The following is a 27,761-nucleotide window of genomic DNA, read 5'->3' on the forward strand; positions in this document are numbered from 1 at the left end:
ACTTGCTCAATGCAACAGCCGATTTGGTATCAACACCGAGTCAAGTGAATAAACACCCAATACTGTGTAATGCAATTTCATGCAGAACTATACTTGACAATCTGTGACATTACTTCCCCGTTGCTGCATTTTGTTGCAATGAACCCGAGAGGCACTCTCAAAATGGAATTAAGACAAGGGTTTGAGAATGTACAGGTGTGATTGACATTAGCTTTGGACTTGAAGGAGACATGGTGTGTCTGAGGACACTTGTTTGCAAGTACCAGCGAAAATACGACACTTGAACGTCAAAAATGAAGTGCTATAACACTAGGGTTATTAATCAGGGAATAAATATGTGCTTGGCTGGTCTTTAAAACATGCATTTAAGACAAGCTCAGGAGAATGGACGCAACATTATCGGCGTTCATTCTCCAAGCACATATTTATTCCCGTTCATAAAACCTTTTTATTCAGACATCAAACAAAGTCATTATATGGATTTCCAGCGATTTCGTTCCAGAATTTTACTTACATTTTCCAGAAGACCACCGTCCATTTGACGTTTAATGGCATATTCCTTTTGAAAGTTGTCGGATAGAATTCCCTACGATGAACTTGGTGTGCGCATGGCATGCAATCAGACCAAATTAAACTGTCTCATATCCATGTGCAGGCGCATGATTTATGCAGCGAAAATTAACAATTGTTAATACACAGTCATGTGACGCATTTTAACCAATAGGAATAGACTGTCCCAGGTATTTAGGAATTGTTTTAAAGCATTACAATACACTTCAACAGTGGAACAATTTTAAAACAAATTATGTTCTACACTTTACTACAGTGGGTCACATACACGTTAACAAAACGAGTATTGATTGATTATTGATTGATATAATGAGTATTTGCTATCACTGGCCTGCCTTTGAGGGATGAAGTAACAAACGGAACCAAAATATGACAGGGTTCTAGTTGGAGACAACACGAACAGCTTACCATAAGTTAACGCCGGGATTCTTTGACCGCGACTGCTGGGCTGCGGTATGCCCAGTATGCAAAGCCATGTCCAGCAGCAGGCCCCATTGAACCAGCAGCTGCATGGTGAATAGAATGTATGTGTGGTATGCACTGATCCTCACACACAGCCATGGCTGTCAATGGAAGGGGTTAACTGGGATTTTTTGTTTTTAGACGAACATACTCCATTTCAAATGGAGAAAACTGTAAGACAACACATTTATCTTATAAATAATAAGTATAAGTCAAGAATAAAAGACTAACGGAATTACAACAACAGAGAACAGCAAAAGAATGACAGGAATATTCAGAGATGAAGGGTGTCACAGGAGGATCTTGAAGTTTCCAATTCCACATTCCGAGAACGCCTTTTTGTAGTTTTAAGTAATGCATCAACAGCGAAGAACGGCTTGCAAAGAAATGCCCTTTAGGGTACATTTTGACAAATGCTCCCCAATCAAACTTTTTAACCCATTTTACCACATGAAATCGGATTGCAGCCCAACCGCAGAATAAGTATCTGAGTTGTCGAGATCAACATTAAATCTGAAATTACCGTCACATGCTGAGGCTGATAGACTTAGTCTAGCTCAGTTGACTACTGGAGACAAAAAAAGAAGTGAAAGACAGTGTTGGCAATACACCTCTGATAATTAAAATTAAAATTAAATCTGTTGCGTGATCATTTTGTTGTCTTACCGATAACAGAAAAGATGCAGTACAGCTAATCATTAACATGTGGAAGAGGCTGCACCTGGTTTCATTGACATGTGGAAGAGGCTGCCCCTGGTTTCCAGGAGCCAATGAAAAAAAATCTGGGTACATGGCCCTCTTCTCCAAGAAAAGACAGATCAACTAGCCAGGATGATAGGGTGTAAGAAATCTGTGAATAGAGTATGGATCATGCAATTCAAGGAACGATACAACATTGCCCTCAAGCAAATCTGTGGTGATAACAGCATGGATCAGGTCACTGTCACAAGTGTTGTGCGACTCCAGTCCACTTTTCATTGACTCAGACTCGCACATACTGGGCTTGGACTCGGGGGTAAAGACTCAAAGGACCCGGCCAGAGTCCAGGACAAGTCCGGCAAGAATCATAGTTATTTTGATTACAGATCCATCTCTATGATGTGACGTATTTATGTACCGATGCTATACATAGTCTGGCTCTGTATCTTTTTATCGACTTGCACGCTGCGACATAGAATACAGACTGCAGGTGCTGCCACTGTGTGCCATGTACATGTACGTGTCGGGAAAATGTCTTGAGATGTGGGAAAATTTACTTCAAAAAGGAAGGACATCGTATAATGTGGAAAGGGGCCAGAATAAATAAAAACCTCTGATAATTATAAAGGCATAAACAATGCCTGGAAATGAGACTGGCTGGAGAAAGATGTGGATGGAGTTTCGCTTGCTGAGATCATTCGCAAGCTTGATCGACCAGGCGTAGCATATTGCACAGTGTGAAAAAGGGAGATCAATTATGGCAATTAAAACATCGGGAGCTGATAAAGTTGTGGAAAACAAACTATTGTCTGCAAGGTGAGATATTGAATATTTATTGAAGTTCAGTATGGAAAAAGTAAACTTGGTTTTTTGGCTCTCATACTTAACATGCTAGAGGTTGCTGCCAAGGTCAACAAGAGAGCCAGACTAACTCATGTGGAGAAAATAAAATCAACAAGCATCAATTAGAAAAATTTCAGATATCAAGCTATGTATATGTTGATTGTACTGGTATATTTCAAATACAAAGGTAAAAAAACAAGAAATCTTGAAAGTGTGCATGTTTTGGAAATAAAGAATGCATGTCTAAAATTCAATTCAAGTGGTCAGAACTGCCCAGAATGCACCACAGAGCATTTAGAAATTCAAAATTTTCTGGTGCCCTAAGGCAGGCCCCAGACCCCATGCTGTATTGGCTTTGAACTCACACTTGCTGGAGAGGTGCCAGAAAAAAGCTTTGGGGGCAAGAGCCCCCTCATCATACCTGTTCAATCATAGGTCAATTTTTACAAGAAATGAGTGGCCATGAAGAAATAACCCCAATATCTTAATTAAGGTGTGGCGTCCACTGCTGGCCGGTATCTCTACAGGCCGAGACTGCTTGCCCATTTTGTGGCCGGTATGATCCTAATAATAATTTGTGTCAAATGTTGACTTGAGAATTTACGCAAGGATTGAACTTTAGTGCAAATTTATAACTGTTATATGAGCTGATTTGTTATCAATAATTAATAATACTGATAGGCAAAATCTGTTAACCCAAACATGACTTTGGAACAAACTCGTGTTACTGATGATCAATGTTTTATCTGAACAACTTCTACATGTGCTTTTAGTACATTATTTCAATAGCCACCTGAATCCAACTTCGAATTTATGTACAAATATTTCAAGTCGTGACAATTACTGTGAATATTTTTTGTAATCATGTAAAATTATCATGTAAATGAAATCATGTAAATTATGTAGTGCATTGACACATGAACTGAAACAAATAAAATTTGTGTCAAATGCTGACATGAAAGCTATGCAAGGAGTGATCTTTATCGCAAATATATAACTGTTTTAAGAGTTGATTGTTTAATCAGTTAAGTGTCATTGCATGAGTACACCATGCAAAAATCTGTCGAAGGGGATAACCCGCTGGATAACGGATCTGGCTCAAATTTGCACAAAAGTTTCATCTTGGGGTACAATTAGGGCAGGTAAAGCCGTTTGGTGAAATAGCATTAGTTCACTTAAAGCAATAAAAACTTTGGGTGCTATGTTGCCCTTGAAGTTTCGTGCTCGTTTCTTTTTTAGTAAGTTTTGACCTCAAATTCCTAGTTTGCACTGGTGTTTGCACCAGTTTGAGATGATTTATTTTATTTCCATCTTTTTCAGCAGGAAACCTTATCCTACTATTTAGTCCAACCCTATTCAACCACATGCCCCCAAGCCTTCTCTCTCAGTAACACAATATCAACATGCATACCGCAACACATAGGGGTTGAAAATTTGATTGCTTGTGGGAAAACTCTTGGTGGCGCTATATAGTCTACTGAGTAAGACATTATGGCAGCCATGCAGCATGTGCAAGACATGCAAAAAGAAGGATCACGAAATTCAGACCCCGAGGGTCATTAAATGCGGGTTTGCCCATGTTCATCCTGATTTGACATGTGGGTTGATGAGAAAGTACCCAAAGGGAACTAGCTGCATTACCCTAAAGAAGTGCAACAAGGACATGCTTGGTCATCTTTCTGGGCTGAAAGTGCCCCGACACAGCAGTAGTGGCAGTAGCAACCGATGCAAGAAATGGGATGAAAGAAATCAGGGTTGGTAGTTTGTAGCATCGCTACCTCCTACAAACCCCACGCATGCGCATTCCCTCCTTTTACGTTCCCCATTCGTTTCTTGTTAGCCACGCATACGCACGTGTTTCGAATTTTCATGTCATTGCTTTTGACTTAGATTTCTCGTTGGGTATTCTGCTTGTGTTTGTCTTTTTGCGTTTGCGAAATGGTGAATTATGATGAATCGATACCATGTCCAAAAAGAAAATAGTGAAGTTTGATTTGGGGTCTTTTGTGGGCAAACTTGAAAAAGAGGACAGGGAAGTGCGCAGCAGTACCAGGACACTTTATCCAATCTGGACCTTTCCTCAAATGCTGTTCATCTGCTGTCGCTAAACGAACAGTTTGGACTTGCAGTGTCCAAATTTGGATTTCAGGAAGTGAGCAGAGTCTTCAGAGCCATCAAAGTCAGTAGTACTTCCTCGCTGTATGACCCGTGCATTTTGGCTTCAAAGCTGGAAGTGGACGTCAAGCTGATAAAATTCTTCTGGGGCTACTGCGATCTACTGCAAGTGGTACTACCACTACCAGTACCAGCTCAGCAACGGGGCCCAACTACTTCTTGGTTCCACCCTACTCAACTTGCATTGAATGTGGACTTGAATTGAAGCCACACAATCAGCCGGTGAAGGTGAAAGTTGTAACTTTGCAGGGGTGCTTCAAAGGATTCAAGTCAAACTTACGCTGCCGCAATTGTAGTCTTACATATAGATACGACTGTTATGGCAGTAGCTCCAGATCGTTTCAGCTGTATGAAAAAGTTCAACCCTTCATAGAGGCTAGTAATGTTGTATATTTTCAACGCGACTCGTTTGACAGATCAACTAGCCAGGATGATAGGGTATAAGAAATCTGTGAATAGAGTATGGATCATGCAATTCAAGGAACGATACAACATTGCCCTCAAGCAAATCTGTGGTGATAACAGCATGGATCAGGTCACTGTCACAACTGTTGTGCGACTCCAGTCCACTTTTCATTGACTCAGACTCGCACATACTGGGCTTGGACTTTGGACTCGGGGGTAAAGACTCCAAGGACCCGGCCAGAGTCCAGGACAAGTCCGGCAAGAATCATAGTTATTTTGATTACAGATCCATCTCTATGATGTGACGTATTTATGTACCGATGCTATACATAGTCTGGCTCCGTATCTTTTTATCGACTTGCACGCTGCGACATAGAATACAGACTGCAGGTGCTGCCACTGTGTGCCATGTACATGCACGTGTCGGGAAAATGTCTTGAGATCGTTTGACAATGTGGGAAAAATGACTTCGAAAAGGAAGGACATCGTCAAATGTGGAAAGGGGCCAGAATAAACAAAAACCTCTGATAAAGGCATAAACAATGCCTGGAAATGAGACTGGCTGAAGAAGGATGTGGATGGAGTTTCGCTTGCTGAGATCATTCGCAAGCTTGATCGACCAGGCGTAGCATATTGCACAGTGTGAAAAAGGGAGATCAATTATGGCAATTAAAACATCGGGAGCTGATAAAGTTGTGGAAAACAAACTATTGTCTGCAAGGTGAGATATGGAATATTTATTGAAGTTCAGTATGGAAAAAGTAAACTTGGTTTTTTTGGCTCTCATACTTAACAACATGCTAGAGGTTGCTGCCAAGGTCAACAAGAGAGCCAGACTAACTCACATGGAGAAAATAAAATCAACAACAAGCATCAATTAGAAAAATTTCAGATATCAAGGTATGTATATGTTGGTTGTACCGGTATATTTCAAATACAAAGGTAAAACAAGAAATCTTGAAAGTGTGCATATTTTGGAAAAAAAGAATGCATGTCTAAAATTCAATTCAAGTGGTCAGAACTGCCCAGAACGCACCACAGAGCATTTAGAAATTCAAAATTTTCTGGTGCCCTAAGGCGGGCCCCAGACCCCACGCTGTATTAGCTTTGAACTCACACTTGCAGTATTGCAGCATAGGCGTAATCACAGTGATGCAGCTCAGATGGCAGCACATAATGGTGCATTTCACAGGGCGTACCAGCATGACTGGCTGACCAATTTTAGCCATCCACACGGCCGGCGGATTTTTGATGATGATGAAGAGCCTGCAGAATATGGGATTTTCTCCCATTATTTCGATGCACAGGTAATTGATTGACTTGTAGAAATGAACACATATGCGGTGACCACCATTGCAGGTAAAGGCAGTATGGACAGCCTGGGAGAACGATTGAGATTTCGCAACTGGCAAGTTGTCAATGACACCCAATGTGGTATCATCTGAACGTTTACAAGACCATAAAATGTTTTGTTGTACCTGTTGCGGGGCCGTCAAGCAAATTGAAGGAACAAAAGGTGAGTGGAATAAAACAACTCTGCGGTTTCATTTCTTTCCAGCTGACCCATCCGCTGTTAACGGAGGAGTTTGATCAATATGTTTGAGCTGTCCACCAGGTCCAGTACTTTTGACCTACATCTGTTCCCCAAGTGATGTCTCAAGAGCCGACACACCATCAGCGAGAAATGTGGTGTGAAAGCAATGTAGACCAGTAATGAAGTTGGCTGCAGGAAAGGGGACAACAAACACTTCTGCTTTTACTGCGAAGTACCCTAGGCGAAGCTGCCCCGTCATCTTTAGTCATATCACAAGGAAGAAAGAGAAGCTTCCGAGATCAACCTCAATATTGGTCATGACACGCACAATTGCCAAGTTGTCTGTGAAGGCCAGGGTGTATCCATTGTTGGATATAGGCCAAATTGTGGGATATCTCCCCGTGCTGTTTTTTATTATCATTGTCGACGACTTCATTAATTTAAAAGCAAAAGTGTGAAGTTCAGGGAGACAATGACAGCCTTTGATGCAACATCTGCAACAGTCATTGACGATACCGAAGATCAAACCGAGGCTGCTGCTATTCAGGCAAGGGCAGTTGTTGACCTCAAACCTCCTAAGGATAAGGTCATTAATTGTGACTGCACACTGTTTAAGGCCGACGCTGCATCGAACAGTTCAACACTGCTGAGTCAAACATAATAAGGTATGTACACGTACCTTTTCTATACCAATTTTTAAACAAACACGAGACAGTTTGAGGTAGTTTCTTAATAAACTCTTTGTTTTTTCCCTCATTTTGTGTGGATGTAGATACACTGTGGCCGAGTTGACTGAGTTTGAGAAAGATCTGCTATTGCTGGGAATCATCTCGACATCACTCAATGATAGCTCCACAAGAGCAAGGAGAAAACAAAAGAACGTTGATCAGAAACAGAGGCGCTTTAACTACGGACAGAAGAGGGTTTGTCATTACACCATTTCCTACTTGATGGGAATTGGCCCGGAAAAATTTACCAATTTGAAGTGGTGGTACGAGATACATGGACTTGTTCCCTAAAGGAAAAAGTCAGGTAAAGGTTGTTTTTGTTAATGTTTTCTTCTTTTTTACAAAGTTCACCATTATCAGGAAGTAGTGCAAGAACATTGACGCTCTACCTTATGTAGACACATTGGTACATGCTGCTCACAAACTAAGGAAGAATCTACTGGATGCAGCAATCAAATTGCTTTTGCTGGACTTTAAAACCTTTTACATTTCACTTTCGCAACCGTGTAAAGTATACGTGGAGAAGTCAAATCATTAATTACAGTATCTATAATAACTAGTAGCTCCATTCGTTGACAGACTTGTACAGAGATAACAGTATGGCACTGTAAAACTGGAATTTCCCTGGATGAGGAATGCCATAAACTTACATACTGCAGGAAATCTAGGCTAGTTTCAATCAATGAGTTTGAACCTGAAGACAAAAAACTTTTGTCTTGGCGGTGTGGTGTTGCTTTCGCTGATGATGACCAGATCTGTTTTCTTAATGAAACCTTTATTTTTAATAAACCCAGTAGATGAAATATCAAATATCTGTATTATGTTGTATGCCTTGTAGGGAACAATTGGGTGAGTTTGTTGGAACCTGGCTACATGTATTCCTCTTTAGTACTGTACTTATTATAATGCAGCTTGCAAATCAGGCGTGGGTCTAAAACCAGTTTTTTTTTTCAGGGGACCTACTCCCAGGCTAAACCCTTCTTACGATGTGAGACACTCAGAATATCTTAATTGTTGTTGAGAGGGGGGTTATTTTCAGACCCTAAAAAACACAAGGATACTAAAAAAGGAGCTTTATGGGGGCTGGAGAGGTGCCAGAAAAAAGCTTTGGGGGAAAAAGCCGCCTACATGTAATTATACCTGTTCAATCATAGGTCTTGTGCATGATGGTCAATTTTTACAAGAAATGAGTGGCCATGAAGAAATAACCCCAATATCTTAATGAAGGTGTGGCGTCCACTGCTGGCCGGTATCTCTACAGGCCGAGACTGCTTGCCCATTTTGTGGCCGGTATGATCCTAATAATAATTTGTGTCAAATGTTGACATGAGAATTTACGCAAGGATTGAACTTTAGTGCAAATTTATAACTGTTATATGAGCTGATTTGTTATCAATAATTAATAATACTGATAGGCAAAATCTGTTAACCCAAACATGACTTTGGAACAAACTCGTGTTACTGATGATCAATGTTTTATCTGAACAACTTCTACATGTGCTTTTAGTACACTATTTCAATAGCCACCTGAATCCAACTTCGAATTTATGTACAAATATTTCAAGTCGTGACAATTACTGTGAATATTTTTTGTAAATCATGTAAAATTATCATGTAAATGAAATCATGTAAATTATGTAGTGCACTGACACATGAACTGAAACAAATAAAATTTGTGTCAAATGCTGACATGAAAGTTATGCCAGGAGTGATCTTTATCACAAATATATAACTGTTTTAAGAGTTGATTGTTTAATCAGTTAAGTGTCATTGCTTATAAGTACACCATGCAAAAATCTGTCGAAGGGGATAACTCGCTGGATAACGGATCTGGCTCAAATTTGCACAAAAGTTTCATCTTGGGGTAAAATTAAGGCAGGTAAAGCCGTTTGGTGAAATAGCATTAGTTCACTTAAAGCAATAAAAACTTTGGGTGCTATGTTGCCCTTGAAGTTTCGTGCTCGTTTCTTTTTTAGTAAGTTTTGACCTCAAATTCCTAGTTTGCACTGGTGTTTGCACCAGTTTGAGATGATTTATTTTATTTCCATTTTTTTCAGCAGGAAACCTTATCCTACTATTTAGTCCAACCCTATTCAACCACATGCCCCCAAGCCTTCTCTCTCAGTAACACAGTCAACACAATATCAACATGCATACCACAACACATAGGGGTTGAAAATTTGATTGCTTGTGGGAAAACTCTTGGTGGCGCTATATAGTCTACTGAGTAAGACATTATGGCAGCCATGCAGCATGTGCAAGACATGCAAAAGAAGGATCACGAAATTCAGACCCCGAGGGTCATTAAATGCGGGTTTGCCCATGTTCATCCTGATTTGACATGTGGGTTGATGAGAAAGTACCCAAAGGGAACTAGCTGCATTACCCTAAAGAAGTGCAACAAGGACATGCTTGGTCATCTTTCTGGGCTGAAAGTGCCCCGACACAGCCGTAGTGGCAGTAGCAACTGATGCACGAAATGGGATGAAAGAAATCAGGGTTGGTAGTTTGTAGCATCGCTACCTCCTACAAACCCCACGCATGCGCATTCCCTCCTTTTACGTTCCCCATTCGTTTCTTGTTAGCCACGCATACGCACGTGTTTCGAATTTTCATGTCATTGCTTTTGACTTAGATTTCTCGTTGGGTATTCTGCTTGTGTTTGTCTTTTTGCGTTTGCGAAATGGTGAATTATGATGAATCGATACCATGTCCAAAAAGAAAATAGTGAAGTTTCATTTAGGGTCTTTTGTGGACAAACTTGAAAAAGAGGACAGGGCAGTGCGCAGCAGTACCAGGACACTTTATCCAATCTGGACCTTTCCTTAAATGCTGTTCCTCTGCTGTCGCTAAACGAACAGTTTGGACTTGCAGTGTCCAAATTTGGATTTCAGGAAGTGAGCAGAGTCGTCAGAGCCATCGCAGCTTCATCATTGTACGACCCGTGCATTTTGGCTTCAACGCTGAAAGTGGACGTCAAACTGATAAAATTCTTATTGGGGCTACTTGCGATCTACCACAAGTGGTACTACCACTACCGGTACCAGCTCAGCAACGGGGCCCAACTACTTCTTGGTTCCACCCTACTCAACTTGCCTTGAATGTGGATTGAATTGAAGCCACACAATCAGCCGGTGAAGGTGAAAGTCATAACTTTGCAGGGGTGCTTCAAAGGATTGAAGTCGAACTTACGCTGCCGCACTTGTAGTCTTACATATAGATACGACTGTTATGGCAGTAGCTCCAGATCGTTTCAGCTGTATGAAAAAGTTCAACCCTTCATAGAGGCTAGTAATGTTGTATATTTTCAACGCGACTTGTTTGAACTGCAGGTCAGCCTTGCGTGAGTATGCTACTTCTGTTTGCAGCAAGAACTCTCACATTATGGTCCAACTAGACTTCATTTGAAAAACCTAGTTATCACCTGACTTACTGTTGTGCATTGTATGTCTGTATTTTCTTTGTTCATGAGAAATTTGAGGTTGTTCTGCTCATTTTAGCGCCCGCTGATCTAGATGAATCATGCCCGCTTACCATGCGATAGCCTATACCATTACCAGACTACTGCATTAGGAGCTACACGGACATTGTTGGCCGGTTTGCCATCATGATTGCAGTCGTGATTGTGTGAATTTTGCATAATTTTCTTAGGTATTGCTGTATGTAGAAATTTTTACATAAAGACAGGTGTTCATCACTATTTGAGATACTTTTGGAAGCTTTCTTTCCCGCAGATGCCATTCAATCGGCACAAAATTGCTCCTATACAAAAAAATGTTCTGACCTACTGACCCAATTTTTGAGAGGCATATTGCATGCACAGCACAACTACATGTAGGCCTATCACATGTATGCTTTTGGCCTAATAAAATACTGCATGCTAGTAAAAGCATGGAGGTAGGAAAGAAAGCAAATTTACGACATGGCCTGCCCGAATGGGCAAACTAAAAAAAGAAAAAAAAAAAAAAAAAAAAATTGTCATGGCCTGCTCCTGAACAAGGATTGCTCGATGCAGCTGCGTGTGCGGTTCTGGTAGGACCAGGAAAAAGGTGTATTTCGACACCTGACACTGCATGTTACAACTCTAGCTTTTATATAATACGGCAGATCAAAACTGATTGTGTTATTACATTTTGTCCGAACACTTTTATGGTCCAATACGGCCGTGCTCTGTGCGTTTTCTACTTTTTCTTAGACCTGAAACATTTTCATGAGATATAAAAAAAATTGGGATGGCATTAATGCCCTTAACTTTGGTACGCTGATGGCATTAATGCCCTCACGTTTGGCATTACTGCCCTTTATTTCAGCCAGTCCACCAATGCCAAATGGCAGTGCCCTAAAAAAAAAATGAAATTCGAGGCCTGGTGATAATATGTCCTAGAAAGTGAAATTAAATGAAGGAAATTCCAAAGCATAAATCAAATGCAAGTACTCGGATTTGTACTCGGAATTGGAAGTACTCGTACTCCAAATTAGAAGTGCTTGTACTTGAACTTATGCTCGGAAGTGAAAGTACTTGTACTCGGAAACCAGTACTTGACCTGTCTTTGTACTCGGCAGTTGAAGTACTTGGCAGTACTTGGTACTCGAAAAAAAGTACTCGACTACAACACTGATTTTAAACAACATGGATGTGCCCTTTCTACTGATGAATGGCAAGAAATCTGGACTATGATCATGTTCTTTTAGGTTAGATAAAGTATTTTAGAGCCTGGAATTCCCCTTTAATAGCAGTATATGTTTTTATCATAAATTTTTTGCAGTGCCTGCCCCTATAGGACATGCTGCTCGCAAGGAATCTCTTGATGCAGAGCCTGAGGAGAGCACATTTGAGCCATGCACAGACAGCCAATCTGGTGAAGGAGCAGTCGGTGAACCTGACTGTTCAGAAATGGAAGATGAACTTGGGGAGTTGCAGGATTCAGAATATATCCCATCCTCATCATCTGACTCATCAGACAGCATCCCCAATCCAAACGGTAAACTTTAATTATAGAGTTTGACAGAACGAAGAAGATGTTGGCATCCATCAGGAGTGACAAACTCGTCATAGATAAGTTTGTTACGAACCGTCATCGACAGCTGGCCAAATACTTGCGGTAACAGGAAGAGGACATCACTCGTATGTTCAATGTTTGGCATGTTGCTAAAGGTATTTTTAGAAGTTAATTTCACAATACTACATGAACATGGGTGTTAAAAAAGCTTGTTCTGCTGGCACAAATAATTGTGAACATGAATATATTTGATTTTTATAAATATCATTTGTGCTATAATCAAGTTTATTCTATTCCTTTCTTTTGTCAGGAGTGAAGAAAGTTGAGAAACTTTCAAAGCGAGGCTTCAAAGAAGACTTTGAGAAATGTGTTGCCAACATGGCCATTTAAGTGTCTAAATAGTCTAAGAATGTCAAAATCACCATGATCACTAACATACATGTACTCAGGATACCAGGGGACAGGAAGCTTAACAGTTGCCATTAAAAGTATCAGCATGTCATGATGCTGATAATGTTTTGTGTCTTTCGGTCAACTTCCTTCATTATTTGGTTTTGATTTTTGATTTATATTTTAAAGACACTATGGTAGTCAGGACCACAACTCTGGCAATGCTTTATGTATCAAAGATAGAAAAGTTTATTCAGCTTGTAAGGGCGACCTGAAGATGTTGTAGAATTCTTTGAAAAGTTATCTTTGAAAAGTTAAAGAGGTTGAAAAATAACTGTGATGTCTCACAAAGAGAAACGAATAAGGTCTACAGCAAAGTTAAGAGAGTACTAGGTCTTTGGGAAGAGAATTAAATCAGGTGTTGGAAAGTGAGCTAGGAAAAGACTGGCCTCCTGTTGAAGGAAGAAGTGGCATGTCAAGGATGTACTGCCAGTTCTGGATTGTAACAAGAGCGACAGTGTGTCGGATGAAGGTGATACAGGTGACTAGATAGAAAGTAAGGCTACATCAGACTAGGGCACTGTGGTTTCTGATGAGAGCTTCAGTTCGTCACATGAAGAGTCACTTGCCAGGCTGATGAGTTACACATACGTCCCAGCATTACAAACAAGTCATGCTTTCAGACTGTGTCACTGTGTTCACTCAAAATTCAGTTCTTCTCCAAAGAAAGAACTCCCAAAAGTACATGGAAAATTGAAATGCGTCATCATTCACTTGTCAATCAAAGTCAACCAGTACATGTATGTGAACCTCTTTTAGAGCCATAAAAATTATAAAAAGGTTTTTTTAACTCAGTGTCATTCACGCTCAGAAAGAAGCCATGCCGGTATTGCTTCTTTACATTCCAGTTTCATGAAAGAGGCTCCATCATTAGAGGTTAAAGGTGGCCGGAGTAATTAGCATGCCCTGTCAACACAGTGGCCAACTACTGGTAGTCCAGGTATGACCATGCCAGTCTGGTTGGTCAATAGTCTTGGTTATGGGGAAACCATGTTTGCCAGCCAGAGAAAACTGATTTCCAGCGAGGCAATGCTTACTGAGAGTTCATCTAGAGTAGGCATCAAAAAATCCGGAAAATGCGATCAGTGCAAAACTGAAACTGCTTACAAAAATTGGGAGGGGGGGAGGTTAGCTAAAAAAGTTCATTAAAGATGTTTTACTGACACCCTTAGATATTTTCTGATCTTGGAATGTTGGCAGCCATGTTGTACAAGGACTTTAATAGCTATTGGTACTTAATACAGGGTGGATGGAATTTACACGTACATAGATATACTGTACCTGTATTTGCAGTGGCCTTGAACTTATTTTCGTAGTAGGGGATTTCCTGCATGTACATCCTCAATGAATTCAATTCTAATGACCAACTCCTACAGCCACAAGAAAACCGGGGATGATATGTGCATCCCGTTTTGTACTACCATCCTCAAGGCAGGCCAGTGCGCGTAGATGCTACGACATAATACATCCCTCATACCACAGAGGTAAACAGCTTAGCATCAACAAAGTATGTTTTCTGTGGCTATTTCTTGGTTGGCACTATCACATTTCCAAGCTTGCAACCACGATAAGCGTCGGAACTGTAAGCATCAGGTTTTTGGCTGCATGCAGTTGTACATACACTTGGCAAACATTCTCAGAAACTGAAAAAATACTCTCAAGTTTTGCCCTACGCTACAGCTCTATGCTTATATTAAGCAGAACCATAACAACCATTCTTGCCAACTTGATACCATAAACACTGCCCAAGGGCATGTGCCCCAATAATTCCTTGGACAGATAACTTTCAAACAATGGGGATACATGCAGGTTTCAAGACTGCATTATAATCGAGAAATGTGACAAGCACATCACTCAAAGGATGAGGTGTATCCCCAGGGTGTCGGGCACAGAGCTGCCTGTTCAGTGTACATAAGAAATTACTACCACAAAACAAAAGCTTCAGAACCTCCAGCATACTTATTCTGGCCCAGTGGTCTGTGCAAATCTGGCAGAATAGCAAGTTGGCAAGATAAAAAAACCTTTCTTTTGTTACAGCAACACTTCTAGGAAAGGAATTCATGTGAATGCAGGTTTGCTTCATGTGCTAAAATGGGTATCTTTCCGAGCCAAGTTTTCTCACAGAACAGATTTGGTAAAGAGAACCCGCACAACACTTTCCTGGATTGTCAGAGCTTAAAACAGCCTTTAACCATGCTTTTTGCCAACCGTGGATGGCCAACTTTGCGAAATGAAACTACCCAAAAGCTAATTGCTTGTTGTGGTGTTTGCTTATTAATACACCTTTACAACGAAAGACATCATGGCAACATTCTTTGCCAACACAAAAATATCAAGTTCCCGTCTGTTTTTCTTGGCCAGTCAGAGTTGACATTTACATAGACGGTCCGACATGCAACCTGGCTCTCCCTTCTGACGAACAAAAGAAAGGTCAATATGATACATTACTAATACCCCTCAGGTCATCGGTTAGAAACTATTTTGTTGAATTGATTCTTTATGAACTGCCCAACCTGGTGCATGGACTCACGAGTCTGTCCTTCCATCCAGCTCATCTCCACAACGACCTTCCCTTCAGAAACTCGGACTGTCAGCAAGCACTTGAATAGGAACTCCGCTTCCTGTCTGCTGCCCTCTTGAGGGCTGACTTGCCGAGGTTGGGCCTTGGCACTGTTTGCATTCAAGAGAGAAACAGGGATGGGGGCCTCCTTCACGGCTGGTGTTGGCGTGAGGTTTGCACTACCGTCAGCATCCTGTTGGCTGCCCTCTGGATTCTCTGAGCCTCTGAGATTCTCAGAGGAAGAAATATGAGAGGTGGGCTCTTTCAAGGTCAACACAGCTGCAGAATTTGCGCCTAAGTCAGTTTCCTGCCTGCTGGCCTCTGGCAGACTGTCCCGCACGGTGTGTGGAGTTATCGCGCCTTCGGAGTTTTCAGCTCTGTCAGCCGACTGTTTCTGTGATTCACATATCACAGCGGGATGTTTTCCTGAACCCTCACCAGAGGCATCCATCTTCTCTCCATCTGCATCACTTAAGTTCTCTGGGGAGACTACAATCCCAGCATTGCTACTATTCCTACCACTGACATGTTTATCTGTTGCCATTGCTTCATCATTATCGTGATGCTCGCCTCGAGTTGCACTTGGACCAGATGTACATCCGTCATGCATAGTCTCATAGTTGATTTCGATGCAACGGTCACCTTTTTTTCCACAAGACAGTGGCATTGTTTCGACTGCACTCTCGGCTTCAACTGGCTTCATGTCTCTGGCGGCACTGCTGCTGCTGTCAGATTCAGCGCCTGTGGATGCACTATTGCCCACCGTAAGTCTCGTTACAGCAGTCTCGGGAACTGGAGTGGCTGTTTCCTTTGCCAGGAGATGTCTGTTCATCTGACGTCTTTTCTGTCGTTGGTTCGACCAGGTGTTCTGGAGAGCAGTCAAGACATACCTTGAACACAGCTTGGGCGCAGACTTGGACTTAAAGTCAATCTAGATGGGACAAAATAAAAAAACAATTGTTTAAACTGAGATTTATGCATATTTTCCTGAATTCAATTAGGAAAAAAATTGCTAAAAAACTTCAAGTCAACTTAGTTCTTTAATTAACCCTCCTATGCTGAAGTCATTCTTTGGGTCATTTGGTAAACACCTCAAAGAAGCACAGCTGTGTCGCGTTGTGCACTGCATGAACTGTCCCTCACAGGAATATCAGATTGCACTTTTGTGCTGCCCAACAACTGTGCTTCACTGTTTCATGTGCATCATTGTGCAGTAAACCAAATGCAGTGAAGAGGACTGCACAAAAGACCCTGGGTCATTTTGTGCTGGCAACCTACTGTGTACACACTGAACCTGTGCATGTTTGAGTTCCATATAGAAACTACATGCTCACCAGTGACTGTGGGCATTTGTGCACATTTGTGCTGTAAAACCATAGGAGGGTTAGTTATTTACAGACCTGTTTCTCTTTTCCAGCCTGTTCCTAGAAAATTAGGACCCTAAAAGAGCCACATTCCTTTGGACCTTCTTGGTTGGGGAAGATAAGATCACAGCCTGATCAATGACAAATCTTTGCAAATTTGGCATGATTGTAAAGTCATCCATTACGAGTACTGTACTTTTGCAAAGCTTCAAATCAATTTAAATGAATTCAACTCTGTAAGCTATTTCAAGATTAAAAAGGGTTGGTCTAAAAAAGTTTTCTGTACACCAAAAAGGAAAAATTTGTTTGCAACCAGGACGACTTGAAAAGGGCTTATTTAAGACAAAACCTGCCTCACTATCCTAGCTGTTTTATCGGCAACTTGCATTCTGTTTTCTATTTACTATCATAATCAAAGTGATTCCAGTTGGTATAAATGTTGAAATAACACGGATCTAAGTATGACTAGTAATCACTTGACGCTGGATGACGTGTAAACACACATAACTTTCCTTATCAGTTCCACGGAGGACGTGTACACTGATTTAAGAATTCCTTTTTCATTTCTGTGGTTGATGTATTAGGTACATCGTGCTTCGTTAGGTCAAAGCACAATTGCAACTTTGAAGAATCTGCGGCCGAAAAAACCTGCCCCTTGCAGCTGTTTTGGGTAAGAGAATCCGACATTAACTGGCAAGCACTGTAAATTGATATACCTCCAGTGTCCTCAGTAATTTCTCCACGACTTTTGCCACGGCTTTGACCTTTCGTTGATCCTCACTTCCTCCTGACGTCACCTTTGACCCTGAGCCGAACTCGTTCAAGGCATACTGCACGGCTCCATCTGGCACCTGGATGACCAGAGGAGGGCGCTCTTTGCCCCGCTTGAATTTCTTTGGTGACGAGACCTGGTGCAGGAGGGAAAACGTATTTGGATTACCTGTGACCTTCCCACTCTCAAATATGTAACATGGAATATTAACATTTAAATATTAAAAACTGTCTGCTATACCCATTCAATATTGAAAGGTTTATGCCCACGTCAAACAATGGCCTTTCTAAACACACTGTTGCAGTGCAGTCTCTAGCAAATGATGATGTGCAACCTATTCAGATATAAGCCAAGATACAATTGTGACCAGCTTGCCCAAATATGACACCATGAACAAAAAAAGACTTCGTTCAGAATGTGTACAAGTCCACAGCTATAGGTTTGCCCTGGCTATGCGACCACGTGTCATAATTATTTGGAAACTGGATCAAACTGCATACAAACAATGCAGTCTCACATGCTCAGTTTAAATGCGGATAGAAGAAGCTTTTAGGATGAAAATGCTTAGAACATAATACACGTTTTATCCACAGAAGAGCTCTACACTGCACAAGAGGACGTATAGGTAATTCCTTACAGGCAGGTCGATATCATCATAGAATGTCCAGCCAATTCCCCAGCGCATGGTCCGACCCTGGCAGAACTCTGTCGTTGTCACATTCCGGATCTACATGCAACAAAGAAATGACAGACATGTTTGCAAGGTAAGCTTCTGCTGCCAGTGGATATCGATAGAATTAAATCGGCGCCACGTCAATACATTATCTAAGCTTTTTCTTGAATTCAGCATCAACAGTCAATATCTAGATGGTGCGTTCACACCAGACTTTTGTCAACTGATTTTGTAACTGTTGCTCTGCTTTCTCAAACCGTAGCCACAGTCATGGCCAATCGACACTTAAGTCACAGCCTGTGCATAAAAACATTGATCATACTTCATGATCTGTAGATGGGTCATTCCATGAAGTTCGGGCAGAGTTTGTGACGGCATCCCTTGTTACATCGATAACTTTTACTGCCCATTATTTTCACATTACAACAGACTAAGTCATTATTATTTGGTAAAGATGAAGCACGTCACTACAAGAACCAAGCAAGATTTAGAACAATGTCAATTTAAAATCCACATGCAGGGAAAAAAGATGTTTATTTTCACTGATGTAACAAGGGGCGCCGTCACAAACTGTGCCCGAACTTCGTGGAATGACCCAGATCTACAAATCACAGTCCTGGAAAGTTGCCATTAAAATCTCGCTTATCTGGATTGCAGCAAAGGATAAGTCACCATTTCTTTACAGGCCCAGAAAATGATATTCAGTTTGCACTGGCCAAGAACCAATCGTTTTTGTTTCTTGAACTCCCCTTATTAAGTTCAACTTTTTGTCTGCAACAATAATTTCTACTTGTGAGGAGGCAAGGGAAACAGGCATTCGCCACCTGAAAAAAAATGGACATATTCAACAGAAGAGTACAAAAAGGGGAGGGGGAACCAGAAGGATGGAAAATCCCCAAATTGTTTGAAAATACCCCAGAACTTTTAAAAGTGTTTTTCAGTTTGCTGCAGTTGAATACTTGTGCCCCCTTCCCCGAAAGAGCTTTATCCCTTCCTGAGTGTGGGTTCCATGCCCAAGCAACGAAATATTATCTTTAACAGCAGGATAGATGCACATGGCAATATGCAGAAAGTTGGCCACACAGATCAAGAGCAGCCATCAAGGCAATCACCTGGTGCAGCACTGTGACATGAACCATGTTCGTTTTTACACCTGTTGCACCCCAGGTAGCAAGAGAACTGCTACTCCGAGATGCCCATTAAAAATGATGAACTCTGTAAAAATGACACAGCAAAGTGGACACTGGTTGAGTGGTGTAGGAGTCAATGTTCATGGGCTCACTGGTCAAAGCATGGAGTCAGAATGACCCAAAGACAGTTTTGGTTAACTAACAAGAACTATAAAATTCAAATCCGAAATTCTAAACAACAAATCGGTAGTGTTGGGAAACACTGTAACTTAGCTTAAAGTAAAATAATTATTCAGCAGAGTGAACATTAAAAAAAAATACAAGAGAAAACTTGGAAAAATATTCATAAAATTCCTCAAATGTGTACATGTCATTCTGCTCTGTATTAAGAGTTTACTAATTTTAAAGCCTAAACTTTTGCATATTTGTCACAGAGTAAGAGTTACTTAAATGAAAACCCTCAAAGTCAAAAATCGATTCCAGTTCCAGATAAAGAAATATCGACTCTGAGTTGCCACATTCAACATAGGAGTAGTCGATAATCTCCAATAAACTAGGCCTTATCGGACCCTGGCTAATCTCTGTTTGGTTATGCCTGAGTGACTCTGGCCATGCTGTACACACTCTGTGCATGGAAGCTTACTTCATGGCTCTTGAACAAAGAAACCAATGCAGGATCTAGTACATATGCTGGCTATTCTGAACAAAAACCTTAACAGTTCAAAATAGAAACTATTCCTGGGGAGATCTCTAGAACTCCTCAAAATCACACTGAACAGGAACAGCGCAATAAATAATAAAGTAACAAATCTACCAAGTGTCAGGGAAATACATATATATTCCTAGTACCAAGCACAAGTACACCTGACACATTAAGCTGATAAATAATTTGGTGTAGAACTTAAGCACCACGAGCTTACTACAACAGTCTCAACCAATTTCTACTGGCACGGGCCACGAAGAACTGTTGCATACAAAAATGGATTTACCAACAGAAACTTTTCAATATAGACTGCCCTGTCATGTGCTCTCCTTAGAACAAAAGGACTTGTGCTGTCAAGAAAAAACTTGCTTAAACTTTCCTATAATATCTACTGTATATTAAACCACAAGTTTCCTCAAAGTTACTTCTGTACATTATTTCTGAAATAGTGATAAAAAATAGATGCAACATACCTGTTAAAAATGACACAGCAAAGTGGACACTGGTTGAGTGGTGTAGGAGTCAATGTTCATGTGCTCACTAGTCAAAGCGTGGAGTCAGAATGACCCCAGAAAAAAGGCTCGCACACAACCCTACAGTGGCCCACAAAAAGTTGCATCATTTTCACCATGAAGTCCTTCAACCGTTCCCTGTCATCACATGTGATTTACATGAAACAGTCACATGGAGCTGGGGCTGCAATAAACAGTTGCTCCTCAAGAAAAAATAGGGGGGGGGGCATAATCTACTGTATGGTGGGCCCCTACACACCTACCTTGAATTTTGCAAGCTCCCGTTTGATAGGTCCAAGACTTGCTTTCTTCCCAACCATTGATGTGTACCATCTGAGGCAGAAAAAAAGGAAAACGTCTGTGAGCATGTAGGGTGAAATCTATAATATCCCGACACTAACTCAAATGAGTTCCTGGTGTTACAAAGGAAAGAAATATGAGCAATGGGTAGTGCATTTGACTAAATCCCAAGCACTAAATCGGGCAAGCGCGACTGCATGCAACTTGCCACAAGTGCGCTTACATGTACATGGCAGAGCTACTTACTTAGGGAAGTACCCTATCAAGATGGCGGCTTGACCAAACGATGCGAAGGAAGGTTGATGCCAATGTAAACATTTCAAAAAACTTGTGGCACATAGAGGCAAACTGGCTCAAGTCAAGTAAGTGGTATAAAAGCTGGAAATGTGTGTGTGTAAATGTCTGTTGCATTCGACAGTTCAAATCCGCACTGCAATTTCATTAAATGAATCTCTGTACGACCCTTTGAACCAGTTGGCGCACCTCGGCTAACCTGAGATCATTCCTCTATTGCCATGGCTAGCGCACATTTGTCTTAACCTGTGACAACACAAACAAGTGATCTAATGGGAAGTGATCTAATGCACTGATAATAACTAAACTGGGGATGGAATTTCAGGCTATTCATGGTGAAGGACAGCAGTAAGTGGAAAGGTTTCCGGTAGCACCATGCAAAGGAACATACCTCTCGTGACTGTGTGTGGTTCTGAAACTGGGCATGTCTTGGAACACATAGCATCACCCAGTGATGATTTACTGTGTATGTATTTCCAATTCTGACTGCTATACAACAATAAAGTAACAGGGTTCTACCTTCTACAATCCCCCTCAATCTCCCAGTGTGTCCACAACCTCCTGCATTGGGAGGGATTGTGGAGTAGAAGTTACTAGAAACCTGATAAACAGCTATGAGGGGTGGTTTTTATTACCCGCCAATTCAAAAACCAGGCTGATTGAGGTATGTTTTATGTTTGATTCCTCTCATCCATGTGTTAATTTTTACACTTCAAAGCAATCCAATGTAATAGAAAGCTGTCCGCAGAAAGTTCTGGTAGGTACAGGCAATAAAACATGTTGAATTTAAAGTTTGATTGTTCATGTGAGCAATGGTTTCATTTTCCAGGTAACGGCTTATAATTCTTCTGACTGGTTTTGGAACTGTCGGTCATCTTTTGAGGGGGGGGAAATTGCATCACAGAAGTCAGTAAGTTATGAGTTCCACTCACACGACTTGCTGCCTGAGCTGCAGGCTGTCGGCAATCATCCGCCCGATGAAGTCCACCTCCCCTCCCTCGTCCCAGATCATCTCGCCCTCCGCGGCCGTGCTGACTGAGCTGGGCTCGGACCGGTCGGCGCTGCGGGCCGCCATGATCCCCTGGGCCTCCAGCAGGTTGCCGAAGAAGGGTGGGTTGCACATGGTGAAGTGGTAGAGGCCCCTGGGGGCTGCCTTGACAATGCCGCACAGCATGTCGTCGGGTTTTGCTTCCAACACTAAAAAACAGTAGAAGCAGTTACAGTGAATGGCAACATAAGGTTAAAAAAATCAGAGGAATATATTTGAGATCTACTTTGTGCTATTGACTGTTTTTTGACCAAGGCATCTTTGTCCAGAATGGATACTAATCCAGGTTTAATTTTAAATTTTTAAAACTAAAAGGATAATGTGAAAGTGTAAAAGATGAAAATAAAATAAGCAATTAGTAGTTTCTAAGAGCCCCCCCCAAAAAACCCTGTCAAGTGAAGTGTTTATTCACCTATATTCTGATTACTAAAGAAAAAGACAGTGACTCGGCTCTGCCTTCACCCATCTTTCAAAATCCTCTAAAACCTCTTGGTTAGGGGAACTGGGAAAAAGGTTAAGAAAGAGAGCGAAAAGTTAAAAAACTTTTCAGGAATAGTTGAAAATTGTTATGGGCCTACTCAGTATTTCCAGCGGATATGGAGTGCAACTTATATCAAATGTTGCGACTGGTTTCAAAGCAAGTTTGAACTTGATGTTCTTGAGCAAGACCATTTACACCGTTAGTAAACCACTGGTACGAGACCTAAGGCTCAAAGGTGCCCGAGTATTATGGGCAATTCACAAAAGGGCGCCTCCAAGAGTTTGCAATATGTGGGCCAATCACAGTGCGCAAAATCTGTTGACCCAATACGCGTTTGGAAAAGGTCGACACATTTCGCGCGTTGTGATTGGCAAACACGTTGCAAACTCTTAAAGACGCAATATTGTGAATCGGTCGTATTGACTGAGATTATGTACCCTCTTAAATGGTCTTTTTTGGTAAAGTGTTCTAATATCGTAGGCAAACATAGCTCTGCTTTTGAACTTGATGAGAAATTAAGAATCAGATGCGAGTCTTCAGTGGTGATGACACATCACATACGGTCACTGGCATTCCTAATTTCTGAAAGTCATTCAAATGGACAAAGTAAAACCCCGATACTACCCTAAAATGTCACAAGCAGTTCATGGTAGATCCTGACATGTCATCTTGCAAAAAACCTATTCTAAGGGGAAAAAAACAAGGCACAGGCCAGAGACTACTGACTGAGCATGATTAAACCAGCCCAGTTACCTTGGATTTTGTCGCATAGGTTGTTCCTCTTCACGTTGAGAGTCGCATAGCCAACAGCAGGGGCATCGACTTCAGAGGCTGCAAAGTGCCAGCCGTTTAGCTTGGCTCCCAGCAGGGGATAGATGCAGGATGCTCCACAACCTGTCATGAACAGTGGGTCAAATTAATGATAAGTGGGAAAAACTGAATCAATGTTTCTGCCAAAACAAGTTGACAGGAAAAAAAAAATGATAGAAACCAACGTTGTTAATGTTGCTTGTATCGTGAATCCACATCAAACTACCAACGATCATAAGAGGGCACTGGTAACTGCAGAAAGTCACGACTGAAATAATGGCTGAATTTCAGTTGTGTCATGCAACAAACTAAGAACTAAACATTGGCTCTACAGACCTGAAAACTGCCATAAGGGTCTGTCAGGCTACCTCCCTGACCAGGCCCCACCTCCACAACGGGGACCTTCCCACTGGGCCCCACAAATAAAATATACATGTAGATGACGACACATCAGGGTGTTCTTCCAATTTTTTTTGAAATATAAATAGATAAGGTCCTGTTTACGGGTCTAGGCAGCCCCTACTTTCAGACACACTTGCCAAAGGCCTTTTCTTAGCTGTGCCCTCGATGGGAGCCAAAGAAGACAGGGGGTGACCCAGGACAAGGATTGAGTCTCAATCGAATCCAGCTCCTTTATCTCGCAGCTCTTCCTTTACTTCAGAGCACTTACCCACATCAATGCCACAGATCTGAGGCAACTCACTGTGACCACTCTGCTTCAGGAGATCCTCGATCCACAGGACATAGTTCAGCCGCAGTGGCACGGTGGGAATGATCCTATCTAGGGGGATGACCAGCTCAAGGCCAAAGTCCTCCCTCAACAGTGTGCAGGTCAGCGCCCGCAGGGCCTCAGGGTCCTTGAAGTCCAGCGAGACTTTCCCAGACAGTGCAGTGGACAGGTGGCGCTTGAACTCCGGGTACTTGGCAGCGAGTGCGGCAAAGTCGGGCTTGGCATGCTTGTAGCGATTCCTCGGGTGCATGAACTGGTTCAGCGCCATAATGAATCTGTGTAAAAGGATAGCAAAATCAATTAAACTCCATGGGTGAGTGAGAAATTCCATTGAAACTGAAGGATTCAGGACTGTCACACTTGCAAAGCTTTACTGACTGCATTGAATCTTAAGCATTACAAAAGTTCAAACGTTCCTGTTCCGTCAGAAAGCTTCAAGGAGCTCTATGTTCCCTGTGGGAATTTTACAGTATCTGCACGTGTACATAGACCACTGGTCCATTCCAGAACAAGCAGAGATTTCATTAGAAACAGTTCCCAATGGGAATGCTCTTCAGTGTTCCACCTTTTGAGACGCTCCCTTCACCGGCCAAAACTCCCAAACCAAGGTTTGTTGGTACAAGTATCTGTTAAGATGAACACTGCACGAGTAAACTATTGTTTTTTAACATGGGATTAGGCATACCACAAACAATGTCCAACTGTTTATGTGCACAGTTTACTCTAATCTGTTGGGATTTGTAAGGATGAGGAAGGTTCCTACTAAAACACTTTAGGGAGTTAGGGTTAATACACGCATTTAGAAACTTCAAATACAACTGAATGAAACAAAACACTAATTCTCAAAAATTATGCAATATGAATCAACTGTTCAAGGAAGCAATGCCTTAGCATACACCTCTCACCAAGAAATGTAGTTTTACACTCATCACGAGGTCTAATCCTTTATAGGATCCTTCAAAATCCACTGGTGTCAGGGGAATTTGGGAAAACTTAGCAAGGAACTCTCCTGCCACAGATTTTTGCACTGGGGCACACCGTCACTTGGAAGTTCGAATTTGCCACCAGATTTAGAAATAATGAAATATTTCATTCATTACAAAGATGAACCATGTACTAACACACAAAAGAATGGGCCACAGGGGAACAGTGACCGAGGTAATCTGATACAAAGAGGTTTCTTGCTGTGTCATCTGCAACAAACTAAACAGAGAGCAAATGGGCTGGCAGCACAGCAGGGCCAAGCGACACCTGACCAAAATTCCCAGTTAATGTACATGTACTACACCTAATAAGCCTATCCCCCTCCCACTTGGGGTCCAGTATTGCAGGTGTTTTTTGGCTTTCATAGCTAAAGTTTCCCTATGTTTTTTTCCTAAGTGTCCTAGGTTAATTATTTATTAAACATGAAATTAATAAATTGGCAAATGTTTTAAATTGAACACACTTTCATTTATTTCTAAAACTGAAACATGTTCTAGTGCTTACTGTGGAGGTTATTTCATTAATCATAATTTACTTGGCAAAATAATAAAAATGCTTGAACTAAAAAATGGCTTATATTTTCAGACCCAGCCAGAAATGAGACCGAAAAAGACAGAACCTGTGTGTGTAGCGGTGCTACTTGCTACACAGAATGTTTAGTCAGGTGATATGCAACATGTACAGGATATAGGCACAGCCGATCCGATGGTCTAAGAACCAGACCTTTAACTGCACACTAATGATTCACAGTGCAAGGCGAAGGCGCAAGAAAAGTAAGGGGCGTGTAGCAAAAAAGTGCTACACCACTGACTTGTGCACAAACCCAGTGCTACACAGTGCTACAGGGGAAAATGAAAAAGGAAGGGGCTGCGGTGTGTAGCAAAAAGTGCTACACCATAGACTTGTGCACAAACCCGGTGCTACACAGTGCTACACGCGAGTCAGACATGTCAGAGGAAAACGTGCTATAAAGTTTCGCGGGTGTTCTGTTCTAAGCGTACGTGGATATGTGATGCTTTCATAGTGCACCTGTGAACTTCTGCTTGTTAATGCGCATGCTCAGTTCTGCTGCAGTGTAGCGGTGCTACAAGGAAGACCATGTGAATTCGGCCGTCTTATTTCTGGCTGCATATGCATAAATGTGTCCCTTTCCAGGAAAGGGGTGATACTGCAACAGTACTTGATATGTGTCCATACACTGGCCCCGTGATGTTAAATTGATGAAGTTTGCGAGTTCAATGGGTGGAAATCATTGGAAAACAGCACTTGTCACTGTAATCAATCTCTAAGCCGCTGTCATCATCATCGGTGATGGTGATGCTCTGAAGCGATGATCTGGTGCAGGAGCATGACTTGGATCAGGTTGAGGTGGAGAAATCACACAAGGCCTTTTTGGTTCATTCACATGAACAACACACCAAAATGCTTTTGTAAGCATTGATGGGGCGAAGTGGTAATTGGGCGAAGTGGCAAATGGGTGAAGGGGTAAATGGGCAAAGTGGCAAATGGACGAAGAGGTCAATGAGCGACGTGGTTGTGGGCGACACAACACGCGTCAACACGATAGTAATGTCAACACACCGTCAACAAACCCAAATCACATTTTAAGTTAACAGAAACGCAATTCAATAGCAATATAATGCCTAAAATAGACTTTGGCTAACAACAGTAGGCGACATTTGGGGGAAAAAAGCCATTTTATTTCACGAAAATAACACTCTCCGCACAACCACGAAAGACAGTAGCCATGTTGCCTCGATCAGATGGACCATACCATTACGCTACAGGGGGTCACCTTTATACAGTAAACCATGGTACGGTCCAATCGTCGTGAGAAGGCAAGATGGTGGCGAACAGCAGCGCTGCTCAGACACCATTTTTTCATGTGAAAATCTCCCTTGAAATGTAGTAAAATGTAAACTCAATTAAACAGAAATTATTCCTAAGTGTATAGTTATACATTACAGTTCGACACGTCTGTTTTCAATGCATTTTGTAAGTGTTGGCGGTGTGTTAACGTTATCATCAATGTGTTGACGCGTGTTGACACTGATTAATACGACCCCTTCCTACGGCTTAAGAGAGATAAATAACTTGTCAGGAGAATCCCTGTCATGCCTGTACAAGGTCAGGAACATCATAAAGTGTATCGAATAATATGCGCTGCGACGATAATGTCACTGAATGTTGAACCTAAACTTATGTTTAAACTAAAACTTTAGACATGTTAGAACTAAGTATAGTACTGGGAATTAACTAGCTGACTAGGGCCTAACAGTAACACATGCCTTGCTAAGCTGAGGCCCTACCATCAATCCGAAGGGGCTGAAGTCGACACGCCGTTATTGCGCAATTTCACACAGGAAAATGGCACATCAATCACTGAATCAGTGAGTATTTTCAGAGGCAAAACTTCCACACCTGATCGTTGCGAACACGTTTCTAATTCTATTCGTTTATTTCTGCTGAAACCGAAAGACAACGTCAACACGTGCATCGCATGCATTGGTTACTGCAGGCAGCTGTCAGCGCGT

The 27,761-nt window shown here is 41.6% G+C and overlaps 1 protein-coding gene across 2 annotated transcripts; it reads right to left on the reverse strand.

Moving 5' to 3' along the window:
- Window positions 1-294: 294 nt before the first annotated feature.
- LOC110982293 (RNA N(6)-adenosine-methyltransferase mettl16-like) lies at window positions 295-27,761 on the reverse strand. Of its 2 annotated transcripts, none has more exons than XM_087140746.1 (8): window positions 27,649-27,761; window positions 24,184-24,518; window positions 23,457-23,597; window positions 22,107-22,371; window positions 20,844-20,913; window positions 18,200-18,289; window positions 17,507-17,698; window positions 295-16,357 (listed from the first exon to the last, which is right to left on the reverse strand). In XM_087140746.1, the coding sequence occupies exons 2-8, from the start codon at window positions 24,509-24,511 to the stop codon at window positions 15,329-15,331; spliced, it is 2,115 nt and encodes a 704-aa protein (XP_086996872.1). In that variant the 5' UTR covers window positions 24,512-24,518; window positions 27,649-27,761; the 3' UTR covers window positions 295-15,328. The 2 variants fall into 2 exon arrangements, with proteins under 2 accessions (XP_086996872.1, XP_022096302.2); XM_022240610.2 differs by having other exon boundaries at window positions 27,537-27,756.

This window comes from Acanthaster planci, linkage group LG09, assembly GCF_054643075.1.
Source record: "Acanthaster planci isolate LZ-2023a linkage group LG09, COTS_SCS, whole genome shotgun sequence".
NCBI lineage: Eukaryota > Metazoa > Echinodermata > Asteroidea > Valvatida > Acanthasteridae > Acanthaster > Acanthaster planci.

What these genes read in the sequence shown, in the direction of transcription:
- LOC110982293 (XM_087140746.1), bottom strand. Translation starts at nt 24,511, where the DNA reads ATGGCGCTGAACCAGTTCATGCACCCGAGGAATCGCTACAAGCATGCC. An exon ending in GATCTGTGGCATTGATGTGG is followed by an intron (nt 23,598 to 24,183) that starts GTAAGTGCTCTG and finishes TGTTCATGACAG; the next exon opens with GTTGTGGAGCATCCTGCATC. An exon ending in ATGATGATATCGACCTGCCT is followed by an intron (nt 17,699 to 18,199) that starts GTAAGGAATTAC and finishes CTCCTGCACCAG; the next exon opens with GTCTCGTCACCAAAGAAATT.